The following is a 15,438-nucleotide window of genomic DNA, read 5'->3' on the forward strand; positions in this document are numbered from 1 at the left end:
CTCTAAAATTATAATGCAACATTATTAGTACTACAAATGTATTCATCAATACCACCCGTTAGATACATCGAGATCAAACAATCTGATCTGCCGAGTGCCGTTGCTGCCAAGAAGACGCGAGAGTTCCGCTGTCCACCGCGCGAGCAGATGAACGCCATCCTTGGATACAAGAATCTCGAGGAAGATGATCTTGAGAATGCGTCTTGCGGTCCCGAGCTTCGCAACCGTTTGATCGAGTTCCACGAGAAGCTAATGGGCAAGGTGTCTCTTAATGCTTTGCAAGAGCCAGAGGAGCCCGAGGCGGACAAGCTGGAAGAGGGTCGACCAGGTGCTATGAAGAAGTTGTACAATTTCATCAACGCCGTGAAAGAGCTGGAAGAAGATCCCAAGGAACCGGTCGAAGAGGAAAAGAAAACGCCCGAGGAAGTGTTCCGCAAGGTGCTGATCAAGCAGCTCGTATCCTGGGCCGAAGAGTCTCAGATTGAGAATCCCAAGCTTGTGCGTGAGATGTTTGGGCTGCTTGTACGCCAGTACGACACCATCGGTGAGCTAATCAAGGCTCTGAACAAGACCTACGTCATCAACTCCAAAACGAAGGGTGATGTAGCGAACATGTGGATTGGGCTGAGTCAAATTCGTGCCTTGCTCCCGGTACAGATGAGCCAGGAGGAGGAAGAGCTGATGCGCAAGCGTCTGTGGAAGCTTGTCAACAACCATACTTTCTTCCAGCATCCCGATTTGATTCGCATTCTGCGCGTTCACGAGAACGTGATGGCGGTCATGATGAACACGCTCGGACGCCGTGCCCAGGCACAGAGCGATGCACCGGTGCAGACGGCCGATGGAGAAGAGTCGGCACCGAAGGAGAAGGACACGTCCCACCAGATGGTGGTAGCTTGCTGTCGCTTTTTGTGCTACTTCTGTCGTACTGGTCGTATGAATCAGAAGGCTATGTTCGATCATTTCGATTTCTTGTTGGAAAATTCCAACATTCTCCTATCGCGACCAAGTCTGCGCGGATCGACGCCATTGGATGTGGCGTACTCGAGTTTGATGGAGAACACGGAGTTGGCATTGGCACTGCGTGAGCACTACTTGGAGAAGATTGCCATTTACCTGTCTCGTTGTGGGTTGCAGAGTAATTCCGAGCTGATCGAGCGCGGCTACCCCGATCTCGGCTGGGATCCGGTGGAAGGCGAACGTTATCTCGATTTCCTGCGCTTCTGCGTGTGGGTTAACGGGGAAAGTGTAGAGGAGAATGCCAATCTTGTTATACGTTTGCTCATTCGTCGTCCCGAGTGTCTTGGGCCGGCTTTGCGTGGTGAAGGTGAGGGTTTGCTGAAGGCCATTGTTGACGCCAACAAAATGTCCGAACGTATCTCGGAGCGCAGAAAGATGCAGGACGAAGCGGAAGGTACCATTACTGGGCTGAACTTCTCGCATCCACTCCCCGAGGGTGACGATGATGAGGATTATATCGACACTGGAGCTGCCATCCTGTGCTTCTACTGTACGCTGGTCGATCTGTTGGGACGCTGTGCTCCGGATGCGGCCGTCATCGAGCAGGGCAAGAATGAGTCTCTGCGTGCGCGTGCTATTTTACGTTCGCTGGTACCGCTGGAAGATTTGCAGGGAGTATTGAGTTTGAAGTTTACGCTGACCAATCCAGCACTGGGTGAAGATAGGCCCAAGTCGGACATGCCGTCTGGATTGGTGCCTGGCCACAAGCAGAGCATCGTACTGTTCTTGGAGCGTGTTTACGGAATTGAAACGCAGGAGCTGTTCTACCGCTTGCTGGAAGACGCTTTCCTGCCCGATCTTCGTGCGGCAACCATGTTGGACCGTAGCGATGGATCGGAAAGTGATATGGCTCTGTCGATGAATCGGTACATTGGCAATTCGATCCTTCCACTACTGATCAAACACTCTAAGTTCTACAACGAAGCCGAAAACTATGCCAGCTTGCTCGATGCCACACTGCACACGGTCTATCGCATGTCGAAGAACCGTATGCTAACCAAGGGACAGCGTGAAGCCGTGTCTGATTTCCTGGTCGCACTGACGTCGGCCATGCATCCGGCTATGTTATTGAAGCTGCTCCGCAAGCTTACTATCGACGTTTCCAAGCTGTCTGAATATACGACCGTTGCGCTGCGCCTCTTAACCCTGCACTACGAACGCTGTGCCAAGTACTACGGCACTACCGGTGGTGGTCAAGCCTCCCAGTTCGGTGCATCGTCGGATGAGGAGAAGCGTCTTACGATGTTGCTATTCTCCAACATTTTCGATTCGCTCAGCAACATGGACTACGATCCGGAGCTGTTCGGTAAGGCGCTGCCGTGCTTGATTGCAATCGGTTGCGCACTGCCACCGGACTACAGCTTGTCCAAGAACTCGGATGACGATCTGTACGGTAAGCCGACGGGTGGTGGTCCCGATCAGCCGCACTACAATCCGCAGCCGATCGATACGACGGCGGTTCAGCTTACGAACGATCTGAACCAGATTGTGCAGAAGTTCAGCGAGCATTATCATGACGCTTGGGCTAGCCGTAAGCTCGAGAACGGATGGACGTACGGTGACCAATGGTCAGATGCAAACAAGACTCATCCACGTTTGAAGCCGTACAACACCCTCAGTGAATACGTAAGTACATGCAAGACGAATTTCTTGAGGAATTAGTTCGCAACTTACAATATTACAATATTTTCACTATTTTAGGAGCGTGAACGCTATCGCGAACCAGTACGAGAAAGCTTGAAGGCACTGCTGGCGTTGCACTGGAGAATCGAACACTCGGAGGGTGATGTGCCACTGTCGAACCGTGGTTCGATGCGTCGCCAATCGAAGCCTAATCTGGTAAGTTAGCGATTAGTAAGCTTTGTTTTATTTCCGTTTTATTGTTCCAGAGCACCTCATAATTCCCAGAGCACTCGTGTTTGCTTTAAACAGTCGGATTTCACGTTTTTTGCCGACATTAACTCTATCTTTGGAAAACTTCACCCATCAAAATTCCCGGCCTAAATTTCTAATGTTTACCTTTTTTTAATGTCCCTATCCAAAAAAAACAATCTACAAAAACTGCATCAAATCATGTCACCCCTTCTCAAAATTGCACCATCAATATCGTCACCACTACCGATCACCAACTGTGTGCGTTATCACCTTCAACCACAACACCACAACGATGTCCATGGGTGTCTCAACCTCTCCCGTTACCCGTAAATCATCGATTTTGCGCGTGTGTTTGTTACTTGCTACATATGTGATGTACCGTGTGTGGTTGCCCCCAAAATGCTTGGTGTTTGTTGGGAACAAATTTAACTCACCCAGGAATTACAGGGCGACACTGGTTCTCCGTTCAACTACAATCCGCACCCGGTCGACATGACCAATCTGACGTTGAGCAGAGAGATGCAGAATATGGCCGAACGTTTGGCGGAGAATTCGCACGACATATGGGCCAAGAAGAAGAACGAAGAGCTGGACCAGTGTGGTGGAGCTATCCACGCCCAGCTGGTACCGTACGATCTGCTTACCGACAAGGAGAAGCGCAAGGATCGCGAGCGTTCGCAAGAGTTCCTGAAGTATCTGCAGTACCAGGGACTCAAACTGCACAAGTAAGGCTTTTCTGGAAGGGAATAATTTTGCAGCAAAATCTTATGAATGCAACTTGTTCATTGCAGACCATCGCGTGGACAAACTGAGGAGCCGGGCATGAGCACGGCTGCGATCGAGCTGCGCTTTGCCTACTCACTGCTGGAGAAGCTGATCTCCTATAGCGATCGTGCTACTATCAACATGAAGCTGCTGAAACCATCGTCTACTTTCAGCCGTCGCTCGTCCTTCAAGACCTGCTCACGCGACATCAAGTTCTTCTCCAAGGTGGTACTGCCGCTGATGGAGAAATATTTCTCCAGCAATCGTAATTACTTCATTGCGATCGCTACCGCCACCAACAACGTTGGTGCGGCTTCACTGAAGGAGAAGGAAATGGTGGCTGGACTGTTCTGTAAGCTTGCCAGCTTGTTGCGTCACCGGTTGGCAGCATTCGGTGCGGACGTTCGCATCACCGTGCGCTGTCTGCAGGTGCTAGTGAAGAGTATCGATGCCAAATCGTTGGTGAAGAACTGTCCCGAGTTTATTCGTACGTCGATGTTGACGTTCTTCAACAACACGGCGGACGATTTGGGCCAAACGATCGTCAACCTGACAGATGGCAAATATGATCGTCTGCGTGGAACGCATCTGAAAACGTCCACTTCGTTGGCGTACGTCAATCAGGTGATCTTGCCAGTGTTGACTTCACTGTTCGATCATTTGGCAGCGTGCGACTATGGAAGTGATTTGTTGTGTAAGTTCTATTCCATACAGTGACACTAATAGATCGACCACACTTAACTTATATATCTTTATCTTCCTTTTAGTGGACGAAATTCAGGTCGCATCGTACAAGATCCTGTCTGCTCTCTACACACTCGGCACCGACACGTCTTTGACGCGCGATCGTAAATATCTTAAGACCGAGCTGGAACGTCACAAGCCTGCCCTTGGATCTTGCCTCGGTGCGTTCAGTTCCTGCTTCCCGGTGGCTTTCCTTGAGCCGCATGCTAACAAGCACAACCCGTTCTCGCTACTGAACCGTATTGCCGATACCTCACTCGAGGCGCAAGACATCATGAGCAAGATGGAAAGCTGCATGCCAACGCTCGAGTCGATCCTGTCCGAGGTCGACCAGTTTGTCGAGTCGGAAAAGACGTACCAGGAGGCACAGCACATCATTGATGTCATTCTGCCGCTGCTCTGTTCCTATTTGCCGTTCTGGTGGAACCAGGGCCCAGACAACGTTAGCCCGCAGTCGGGCAATCACGTCACGATGGTTACGGCCGATCATATGAACCATCTGCTGAAGAACGTACTCAAGATGATTCGCAAGAACATTGCCAACGAGAACGCGCCCTGGATGACGCGTATCGCCACGTACACGCAGCAGATCATTATCAACAGCTCGGAGGAGCTGCTCAAGGATGTCTTCCTACCGTTGGCCGAGCGGGTCAAGAAACGTTGCGACAGCATGTTCCACAAGGAGGAAAGCTTGCGTGGTTTCCTCAAGGTAAGTGTTGAAGCATACGAGATTCCTCCGGGTCTTGGCTTACATGCGTTTTTCCAATCTTTTCTCTTCTGTAGTCTTCCACCGATGATACCTCCCAGATTGAAGCCCAAATCCAGGAGGACTGGCAACTGCTGGTCCGCGATATCTACTCGTTCTATCCCCTGCTGATCAAGTACGTCGATCTGCAGCGTAACCATTGGCTCAAGGATAACGTTGCCGAGGCGGAGGAGCTCTACAACTATGTGGCGGAGATCTTTAACGTTTGGTCGAAGAGCCAGTACTTCCTGAAGGAAGAGCAGAACTTCATCTCGGCGAACGAGATTGACAATATGACATTGATCATGCCTACGGCAACGCGCCGCTCAGCTGCCGTCTCGGGTGATATGCCCGCGTCCGGCGGTAAGGTGAAGAAGAAGAAGCGCAGCCGCGATAAGAAGCGTGACAAGGATAAGGAAATTCAGTCCAGCTTGATGGTGGCCTGTCTGAAGCGTCTGCTGCCGGTTGGTTTGAATCTGTTTGCCGGTAAGGAACAAGAGCTGGTGCAGCACTGCAAGGATCGCTATCTAAAGGTAGGTTGAAGTGTGTCTCGACTAAATGGCAACAGTTTCTTAACCGTTCGGTGGAACAATTTGCAGAAAATGCCCGAGTACGAGGTGATTGAGTTTGCGCGCACGCAACTCACCCTGCCCGACAAGCTCGATCCAGCGGATGAGATGTCCTGGCAGCACTATCTCTACTCGAAGCTCGGCAAAAAGGAGCAGATTGTGCAGGACACACTGGAAAAGTCGGACAAGAAGCCGGAAAACAAGATCGAAGACACGGTCGAGCGCATCGTCGCCATGGCTAAGGTTCTTTATGGACTTCACATGGTAAGTGTTCGGATTACACAATACCCGTGGCCCAGTACTTCGTCATACCGACAACACACAAGAAAACCCTATCCATCATCACCTTCCTCCACCGATCACATCAAATCCCTTTATGTGTTTTAATACCCTCTTAAACTTCAACCTAAACGAACATTACCGATCAGTTCATCCCACCACTCCGTCTGCACCAACTGGACGTTAAATGACTTTTCTTAATGAAATCGTCATTCTACCAATATGAAAAACCCATGTGACTATAACGTGTATTTCTCTTCTTTAAATTACAAATACAATCAACAACTGTCTTTCGCTATGATCTAGATCGACCATCCACAACAACAAAGCAAAAATGTTTACAGAAGTTGCGTCTCGATACAGAGAAAACGAGCGGTCATTGCCTGTTTCAGACAAGTTTCCTTACATTCACTGCCAAGGTTTTATAATTTTCTTATACTTTATATCTACCTTGACCGGAGTTTTTTTTTTGTTATCTTCTTCTTGATTTCTTTTCCGTTGTTATTATTTCCTTTCTTTTGTGTACCAATTTACTCGTTTCTATGCATCAATTATTCGTTTTCTTTTATTTGTTTTTTTGTTCGTTTTTTCCTTTTTTTCTTTCTTTTGTTCATGTTTTTTTTTCGTTCTTCAACTCACGTTTTGGATTGATTTTTGTTGTGCGTTGTGCATCTTACCACCTGTTGTTATTTATTTTTGTTATGCATTTCTGTTACACGTGTTTGATTTCGTGTTTCCTTTCCATGTTTCGTTTTCTTTTGTTTTCTCTTTTTGTTACAAATGCCAAAACTGTTTCTGTCAGTTGATTGTGTATATATTTGTACATTTTTGTTCATTTTATTTTGTGGATCTCACATAAAGCCAACCGAAACTGAGAAAAAAAAACCCTACAAACAAACTTGCCATTGCCAAACACCAGCAACAACAGCTTAACGAATGCAATAGAATTTAGAACAAATTTTACCGAAAAACTTTAAGCCTTCAATTGCGTTCTTTTAAAACAATATCTTATTTGTGATGAAACTAACAACTCCTCCTCCCAAAACTACTCCCAATCAGGAAAAACGATATTAGGAGAGGGAAACCACAATCAGTGCGTACCACTGTAACAGACAAAACTTGCTAATACAGATGGATACTGCACACGCCTTAAGCAAAAATCAATTTAAAACATATTGGCATCATGAGTTTACATCCTTCAAATTCTACCATCTTTCGCACACATTGTGACAATCGAATTTCTTGCTAGTTCTTGGAATGGCTATTGATCCCATGGTTTCAAAGAAAGCACCCACTATAACGTCACCTTCTTCCGAACTTTTGCTACTGCAAGCTCCTCTTTTCCTTGATCTTTCTGCTCTTTCGTCTCCTGTGTGTAGAATGATTTCCGATTTCCTTTTTGGCGAATGTTCTTTACTAGTCCTTTTGGCAAATTTTCTATTCACTTCTGCCCATGCAAAAACTAATTCAAAATTAATGAACTACCAAAATGATAACATTAGCTAAACACTATGCTGTACATAAGAAAAGCTATTTATTTTAATGTATTTCAATCATAAGGAGCTCTTTTTATAAACTTTTACACAAGCGAAATTATTCCCAGACGTACCTCTTTTGAAGATTGTAAGATCAATCGCTAATTCCAAACATGAAAGTAAACTTAGTTGCCCAATACTCAATTTATATAGCCTTCTATATAACTTATGTTTAATATCGCGATATAAATATTAGAGCATTTGATTCTCTTGATTTCATTCTTTATTTAAGCTTACCTATTATCCTAATTTATAAGAAACAGTCTGAAACATGAAATCACTTGAAAGTTAATTGAATGGTTTTAAAACCTTGAATGATAAATAAAATAAATACTCCTCAACATTCTGTATGACTAACATACCAACTCCATTTATCACATTTGTATCACTAACTGTAGCTACCGATCTTGGTTATGTTGTACTGTAGTAGTTAGTACATACTTCACCGGTTTTTCGCACCTCCAAGTTATATTTTTCACCCGTTATTACTCACCCACACACCCCTCACAAAACACTGTACTTACTATATTAAACAAATGAAACAAATGAAAACTACACTCAATCTCTATTCTGCAAAAGCACTCTGCAACGATTCCTTCCGTTCGATAAACAAAAAAAAAGAAACAACAACAGAGATGATAAAAGAGAATAATCACTAACCGCATACTAACTAAAACCTATATATATAGGCATGCCGACCTAGAGCTAAGGGTCTTAATTGGACACACGTTTTATCACAAGCACGACGCAAAATGGCTGTTGCATGTCTAAGAGCAAAACCAATGTATAGATTGAGCAGGTGACTGAGTCTTTCTTTTCTACCCTCTTATGTTTCCTTTTCCTTTTACTGTTTGGTGGTTTCGTGGAACCCCCTTTATTTTCGTTTACCAATTGTTGCTGTTGTTTGTTTTGTGCCAGTTTGTATCTTTTAAGTGCGCGAGTAGTGTTTTTTTCTCTCTGTTTTTGTTTGTTTTTCTTTCTTCTTCTTTCCATCATATTTTATTTTCTTTTTTCCTTATCTATAGTTCCTCTTCGCCTTTCACATTTTGTATCTATCATTTGTCTGTTTCAGTGTGCAGTTTTTGTTGTGTTACTTTTGCACGGCTATTGTTTTACGTTCTACCTCCTTGCTTCATTGCTGCATTGCATTACCAAATGTGTTTGGTTCTTTGGTTTGGGAAGTGAGGAAGTTTGTGATTTGATGCTTACCAAGATTTTTTTTTGTTTTATGCATTTTGTTTTTTTGTATGCTCGATCTTATTATTTTCTATGATTTATATTTATTTTCTTTTATTTTTTGTTGCTCGTAGTTTTTCTTTTATAAAAAAATATTATACTTGTGTAAATTGAAACTGATACACTATACCTTCTCTTTCTCTCTTTGTTAACAAAAATGAATAATGTTAATGCATTTCTGTAGACATCGTGCTTGCAACATTTTTGCCCGAAGCTACTCGGAGCTGTGGCTGGAGGATGAAAATACGGGCCAAGAGGTCATGATTGAGGACCTCACGGTAAGTATCAACAATGAAAGGTGTTGACACCCAATGGGTAAATCAATAAACTATCTTTTTAAACCTCCTTCAACGACAGCAAACATTTGAGGATGCTGAAAAGAAGAAGAAGGATGAAGAAGAGGAGGAAGGCAAACCGGATCCACTTACGCAGCTCGTGACAACGTTCTGCCGTGGTGCGATGACTGAGCGCAGTGGCGCTTTGCAGGAAGATCCTCTTTACATGTCCTACGCTAGCATCGTTGCACGATCCTGCGGTGAAGAGGAGGAGGAAGGTGGCGACGAAGAAGAAGGAGCAGGAGAGGACGAAGGAGGTGCTAGTATTCATGTGAGTATGATTGCTAAATCTGAAGATTGCGTGTGATCTTAAACTAACCCAAACATTGCCGCCTTTAACCTATGCTAACGCGTTCATAGACTATGGAAAAGCTAATGGTAGGTCTTGTAGACCCTTACTAGTTCTTTGTAGATAAGCAAAACCAATGCGTCCCACTCCTCCTGATTAACCAATCATATTTCACACCCCACAGGAACAAGAAATGGAAAAGCAGAAGCTCCTGTTCCACCAGGCACGTCTGGCCAACCGTGGCGTCGCGGAGATGGTGCTGCTGCACATTTCCGCCTCGAAGGGCGTCCCGTCCGAGATGGTGATGCGTACGCTCGAGCTCGGAATTGCCGTGCTGCGGGGTGGTAACATCGATATCCAGATGGGAATGTTGAACCATCTGAAGGAAAAGAAGGATGTCGGATTCTTTACCTCGATTGCCGGTTTGATGAACTCCTGCAGCGTGCTAGATTTAGATGCGTTCGAGCGTAACACCAAGGCGGAAGGTCTTGGCGTCGGTTCGGACGGCGCAGCCGGTGAGAAGAACATGCACGATGCCGAATTTACGTGCGCACTGTTCCGCTTCATTCAGCTGACCTGTGAGGGTCACAACCTCGACTGGCAGAACTATCTGCGTACGCAGGCCGGTAACACGACCACGGTTAACGTGGTCATCTGCACGGTCGATTATCTGCTGCGACTGCAGGAATCGATCATGGACTTTTACTGGCACTACTCCAGCAAGGAACTGATCGACCCGGCCGGCAAGGCGAACTTCTTCAAGGCAATCGGTGTCGCTAGCCAGGTCTTCAACACGCTCACTGAAGTCATCCAGGGTCCGTGTACGCAGAACCAGCAGGCGCTGGCCCACTCGCGTCTTTGGGATGCGGTCGGTGGTTTCCTCTTCCTGTTCTCCCACATGCAGGACAAACTGTCGAAACACTCTAGCCAGGTGGATCTGCTGAAGGAGCTGCTCAATCTGCAGAAGGACATGATCACCATGATGCTCTCCATGCTTGAGGGTAACGTGGTAAACGGTACGATCGGTAAGCAGATGGTGGACACGCTGGTCGAGTCGGCCTCGAACGTCGAGCTGATTCTGAAGTACTTCGACATGTTCCTGAAGCTGAAGGATCTGACCTCCACGCCAAGCTTCATGGAGATTGATAGCAACGGGGACGGTTGGATTATGCCGAAAGATTTCCGCGAAAAGATGGAACAGCAGAAGAGCTACACGCCGGAGGAGATCGACTTCCTGCTCGCTTGCTGCGAGACCAACCATGACGGAAAGATCGACTACATCGGTTTTGTCGATCGGTTCCACGAGCCGGCCAAGGAGATTGGTTTCAATCTGGCCGTCCTGCTGACGAACCTGTCCGAGCACATGCCGAACGAACCGCGGTTGGCCCGGTTCCTCGAGACGGCCGGTTCCGTGCTGAACTACTTCGAGTCGTTCTTGGGCCGTATCGAAATTATGGGCTCGTCCAAGCGCATCGAGCGCGTGTACTTCGAAATCAAGGAAGCGAACATCGAACAGTGGGAGAAGCCGCAGATCAAGGAATCGAAGCGTGCCTTCTTCTACTCGATCGTCACGGAAGGTGGCGATAAGGAGAAGCTGGAAGCGTTCGTCAACTTCTGCGAGGATGCCATCTTTGAAATGACGCACGCCTCCGGACTGATGGCGAGCGATGACGACGGTGGCACCGTGCGCCGTGATCAGGCGTTCACGTACATCAGCGAGGAGGAGGAGGAGCGTGCCGCCCGCGATCCGATCAAGCGCACCATCCAGGCCGTCAAGGACGGTCTGTCATACTCGATGTACATGATCAGCCCGTCCAACATCAAGCACCAGATTACCGTACTGCAGTCGAAATCATTCCCCGAGATTATAGTCGGATTCTTCAAGATGATCTTCTACGCGTTCTACTACTCTGGCTTTGGCGTGTCGGTTGTGATTAAATACTTGGTGAACATCCTGATGTCGCTCATGCGCGGCCCGGCCCAGGAGGAGGAAGAACCGATCCCGGAGGCGGAACCATCCCTGCGTGCACTGCCACCACTACCGCTGGAGGAGCCGCCAGGTACGGTGCAGGCGTTCGGTTTGGACATCAGCAAGGAAGAGAATGGACAGTACCGCATGGCACCGCACGAGTCGCCCGCCCTCAGCCCGTCGTCCTCGATCGAGGAAACGGGTGAGTCCAGCCCCGAGGATGGAGCGGCCGAGCTGACGGGCGAAGGTGTACCACCGGGCGAACAGATGACGCTGGTCGATCTGCTCGGCGGTGAAGCCGCCAAGCGTGCCGCCCAGGAACGCACGGAAGCGCAAAAGGCACAGGAAGCTACGCTCGCCAGCATTGAGGCGGAATCGAAGAAGGCTTCAACCGAAACGAAGGAACCCGCGGCCGTCCACCAGATCGATTTCTCCAAATACACGAAGAAGTGCGTCAGCTATCTGGCGCGTAACTTCTACAACCTGAAGTACGTGGCGCTGGTGCTGGCGTTCTGCATCAACTTTATGCTGCTGTTCTACAAGGTGACGACGCTCGGCGACGACGAGGACGGTGAGGGCGGTTCAGGCGAAAGTCTGATGGGACTAGGATCGGGCCTGGGATCGGGACTTGGCATTTTGGAAACGGGCTCGGGCGGCGGTGAAGGTGGAAGCGGCGATGGCGAAGGCGAAGAAGAAGACCCACCGGAGAAGGTGCATGTAGATGAGGACTTCTTCTACATGGAGCACGTGCTGCGTATCGCTGCCATCCTGCACAGTCTGGTGTCGCTCTGCATGCTGATTGCTTACTACCATCTGAAGGTACCGCTGGCCATCTTCAAACGCGAGAAGGAAATCGCTCGTCGGCTCGAGTTTGACGGACTGTTCATTGCCGAGCAGCCGGAGGACGACGACATCAAATCGCACTGGGACAAGCTGGTGATATCCGCCAAAACGTTCCCGGTTAACTACTGGGACAAGTTCGTAAAGAAGAAGGTCCGCCAGAAGTATAGCGAAACGTACGACTTCGACTCGATCTCGAACCTGCTCGGCATGGAAAAGACGGCGTTTGCGGCACAGGAAGCGAACGAGGGCGGTGGCTTCTTCCACTTCATTACGAACATCGACTGGCGCTACCAGATCTGGAAGGCGGGCGTGACGATCACGGACAACTCGTTCCTGTACTCGCTCTGGTACTTCTCGTTCTCGGTGATGGGCAACTTCAACCAGTTCTTCTTCGCCGCCCATCTGCTCGATGTGGCGGTCGGCTTCAAGACGCTGCGTACCATTCTGCAGTCGGTAACGCACAACGGCAAGCAGCTGGTGCTGACCGTAATGCTGCTCACGATCATCGTGTACATCTACACAGTTATCGCGTTTAACTTCTTCCGCAAGTTCTACGTGCAGGAGGATGACGACGGAGAGGAGGGCGACCGCAAGTGTCACGATATGGCGACCTGCTTCGTGTTCCATCTGTACAAGGGTGTGCGGGCGGGTGGTGGTATCGGTGACGAGATCGGCGATCCGGACGGCGACGAGTACGAGGTGTACCGTATCCTGTTCGACATCACGTTCTTCTTCTTCGTCATCGTTATCCTGCTGGCCATCATCCAGGGTTTGATCATCGATGCGTTCGGTGAGCTTCGTGATCAGCTCGAATCGGTCAAGGAGGATATGGAGTCCAACTGCTTCATCTGTGGCATAGGCAAGGACTACTTTGATAAGGTACGTTTGCGTTTCGTTGATCGTAGGACCGATTTCCGAGGTTACAATGTAATTCCTATCACTACTACCCTTTCCAACACAGGTACCTCACGGGTTCGATACGCACGTCGCCCAGGAGCACAATCTCGCCAACTACATGTTCTTCCTGATGCATTTAATCAACAAACCGGACACGGAGTACACCGGTCAGGAGACGTACGTGTGGAACATGTATCAGCAGCGATGCTGGGACTTCTTCCCCGTCGGTGACTGCTTCAGAAAGCAGTACGAAGATGAGCTGGGTGGTGGCGGTAGCTAAAATCTGCTGCACGGGCCACCAGCGACGATCCCACTACCAACCACTGTCGATGTGACCTAACCTTTCTAAGTGGCGTGCGGTGACCAAACCACAAACCACAAAAAAACAAACACCCAACATAACCAAAGAACAACCGAACAATCATACAAAACAATAGGCAACACCTGCTGCTCTGATCGAACATATTCGGGCGGGTAGAAGTAGCTAGACAGCCGCACGAATGTGTACGGTTATTGTAAAGATTTTTATGTAGATTTTTGCTCCCTTTATCTAAGCCAACTTACATCTTCTACAGCCAGTGTTTGTCCTACTAGCAAGAGTTACGATCTTATACGACCCGTCTACCACTCCTCCTTTGTGTCCCTCTATAGTGATGGGGATTTGGAAGCAGAATTGACCGGTTCCTTTAGAAAAAAGGTTCCCTCCTCGAAAGGCAATCACATTACAAAGACACAAAGCTTTTCATTACAATCGCACATCACACACCACACATTTGTTCCAAAATCCTTTGCATATCAAGATCGAGAGCTCTCTGCAGCCTATCTTCACACACCTCTCTTGGGTCGATTTTATTCACATTCACAACCAGGACGCTTTCTCCCATTTAGCCCGTTCTGGTTGTGCTCGATAGAAGCAACACAAAAAAAAGTGTCCAACAACAAAAAGACGTACACCACCATTAGGGATTTGGTATTGAATCGATCGATTTCGAAGAAATTATTTCAGAACCGCAAAGTAGCGCGTTCTTACTCTTAGTGCACAGGTGGTTTGTGCGTAAGCGGCTCAATTTTTGAGTGCAAAACCACGTGTCGTGATCTCCGGCTGCCCAAGCCACTCCGACACGACATTCGACAGTGAATCGAACGATACACCCGCCCCACTATGCCGGCCCCCATTAGTCCCTTATTGTTCGTTAGATTTGGTTTAGAATGTAATGATTTGATACCCACAAAAAAAACTTCGTTCTTTCGTTGAGTTATTGAGCAACCCTGTCATAGCGTAAAACACTTTTCGAACAGCACTTTTGTACCATTTTGCTAGTGAAACGCTAACGAAAGAGAAGACACAAGTTATAGTTTATAGTTTTTTTTTTAAATTGAACTGCTTTTTTACGCACCAATGCCTATTCTGCCAATGCTGCCTTCATATTGATTTTGCTATTTACATGTTCAAACGATTGTTGTTATTACGATATGTTATGCTATGGTCCCGAGCTCGAACTATGCATCCCGCTGCTGGGGGTGGGGACTTACTTAGGAGTTAGTTTTACTTGGTATGATTGAGCAAACACACGCTTAAAAATTTGAACCGAAACCGATCGACCGACCGGGGAGAAGGAAGCAACGGAAAATACCAAACAAATCAATCGTACACACTGACAACTAGTAAATAGTAGTTATCTACATTTTAAATAAAACAAAAGAAAGATTCTAGTTAACTTATGAGAATTTTTAAGTAAATAAAATTCAATTATTGAAATCTATCGCACGGTTCGTGTTCGTGATGGACTATGATAAAAGAAATGAATAGATGAAACGATTTAATCAATAAGATGGAGGTAAGTAACAAGAAGATGAGAATACTCACTCTGTTCCGTAGAAGTAGTAGAATTTGAATGTCTAACTCAGTCTTTACAGAATCATGGAAAAACAAAGCACTAAACAAATCATTTCATAACTCTTTTGCGATTCAACTCACCCACCCACCCTATGCCCTGATGAATGATTCGCTCTAAGTTTTGACTAATGACTCACTCTTTATCGAATTCAAATCTGGGGCTACGCTCTGGGTATCGAACAAGACATCAGACTCGAGCGAACGTATAGATTTATATGGCACTACGCTGTCTGACATCTGATGACTGACTGACAAGAATTATGTCTTATTGGACAGCTTTGCCCTTTTCGGATTCAACTCAATCTGTCGCTCTCTCTCTCTGTATCCCAAAGAAGGACTCACTCTTTTTGAAATTTAACTCCCTAAACCATTGTGAATTAAATATAAAAAATATAAACATAAAAAATATAGTAATTAGTTAAGCGATTTATAAGCTTTTC

The 15,438-nt window shown here is 47.1% G+C and overlaps 1 protein-coding gene across 13 annotated transcripts in view; it reads left to right on the forward strand.

The window, feature by feature from the left end:
* The window catches only part of LOC120958269 (ryanodine receptor), a 41,811-nt gene extending 26,947 nt beyond the window's left edge, over window positions 1–14,864 (forward strand). For 6 of the 13 annotated variants that reach the window (XM_040380951.2, XM_049608293.1, XM_040380948.2 and 3 more), the window contains 12 exons: window positions 63–2,646; window positions 2,722–2,859; window positions 3,334–3,620; window positions 3,687–4,354; window positions 4,428–5,113; window positions 5,188–5,682; window positions 5,749–5,982; window positions 6,304–6,416; window positions 8,953–9,046; window positions 9,126–9,374; window positions 9,577–13,083; window positions 13,166–14,864. In XM_040380951.2, coding sequence (XP_040236885.2) covers window positions 63–2,646; window positions 2,722–2,859; window positions 3,334–3,620; window positions 3,687–4,354; window positions 4,428–5,113; window positions 5,188–5,682; window positions 5,749–5,982; window positions 6,304–6,416; window positions 8,953–9,046; window positions 9,126–9,374; window positions 9,577–13,083; window positions 13,166–13,381 — 9,271 coding nt within the window. In that variant the 3' untranslated portion in view covers window positions 13,382–14,864. Of the gene's footprint in view, window positions 1–62; window positions 2,647–2,721; window positions 2,860–3,333; window positions 3,621–3,686; window positions 4,355–4,427; window positions 5,114–5,187; window positions 5,683–5,748; window positions 5,983–6,303; window positions 6,417–8,221; window positions 8,332–8,952; window positions 9,047–9,125; window positions 9,375–9,576; window positions 13,084–13,165 lie in introns of all 13 variants that reach the window. The other 7 variants (XM_040380949.2, XM_040380947.2, XM_040380953.2 and 4 more) reach the window with 2 other exon arrangements.
* Window positions 14,865–15,438: the final 574 nt, after the last annotated feature.

The sequence above is a fragment of the Anopheles coluzzii genome, chromosome 3, assembly GCF_943734685.1.
Source record: "Anopheles coluzzii chromosome 3, AcolN3, whole genome shotgun sequence".
NCBI lineage: Eukaryota > Metazoa > Arthropoda > Insecta > Diptera > Culicidae > Anopheles > Anopheles coluzzii.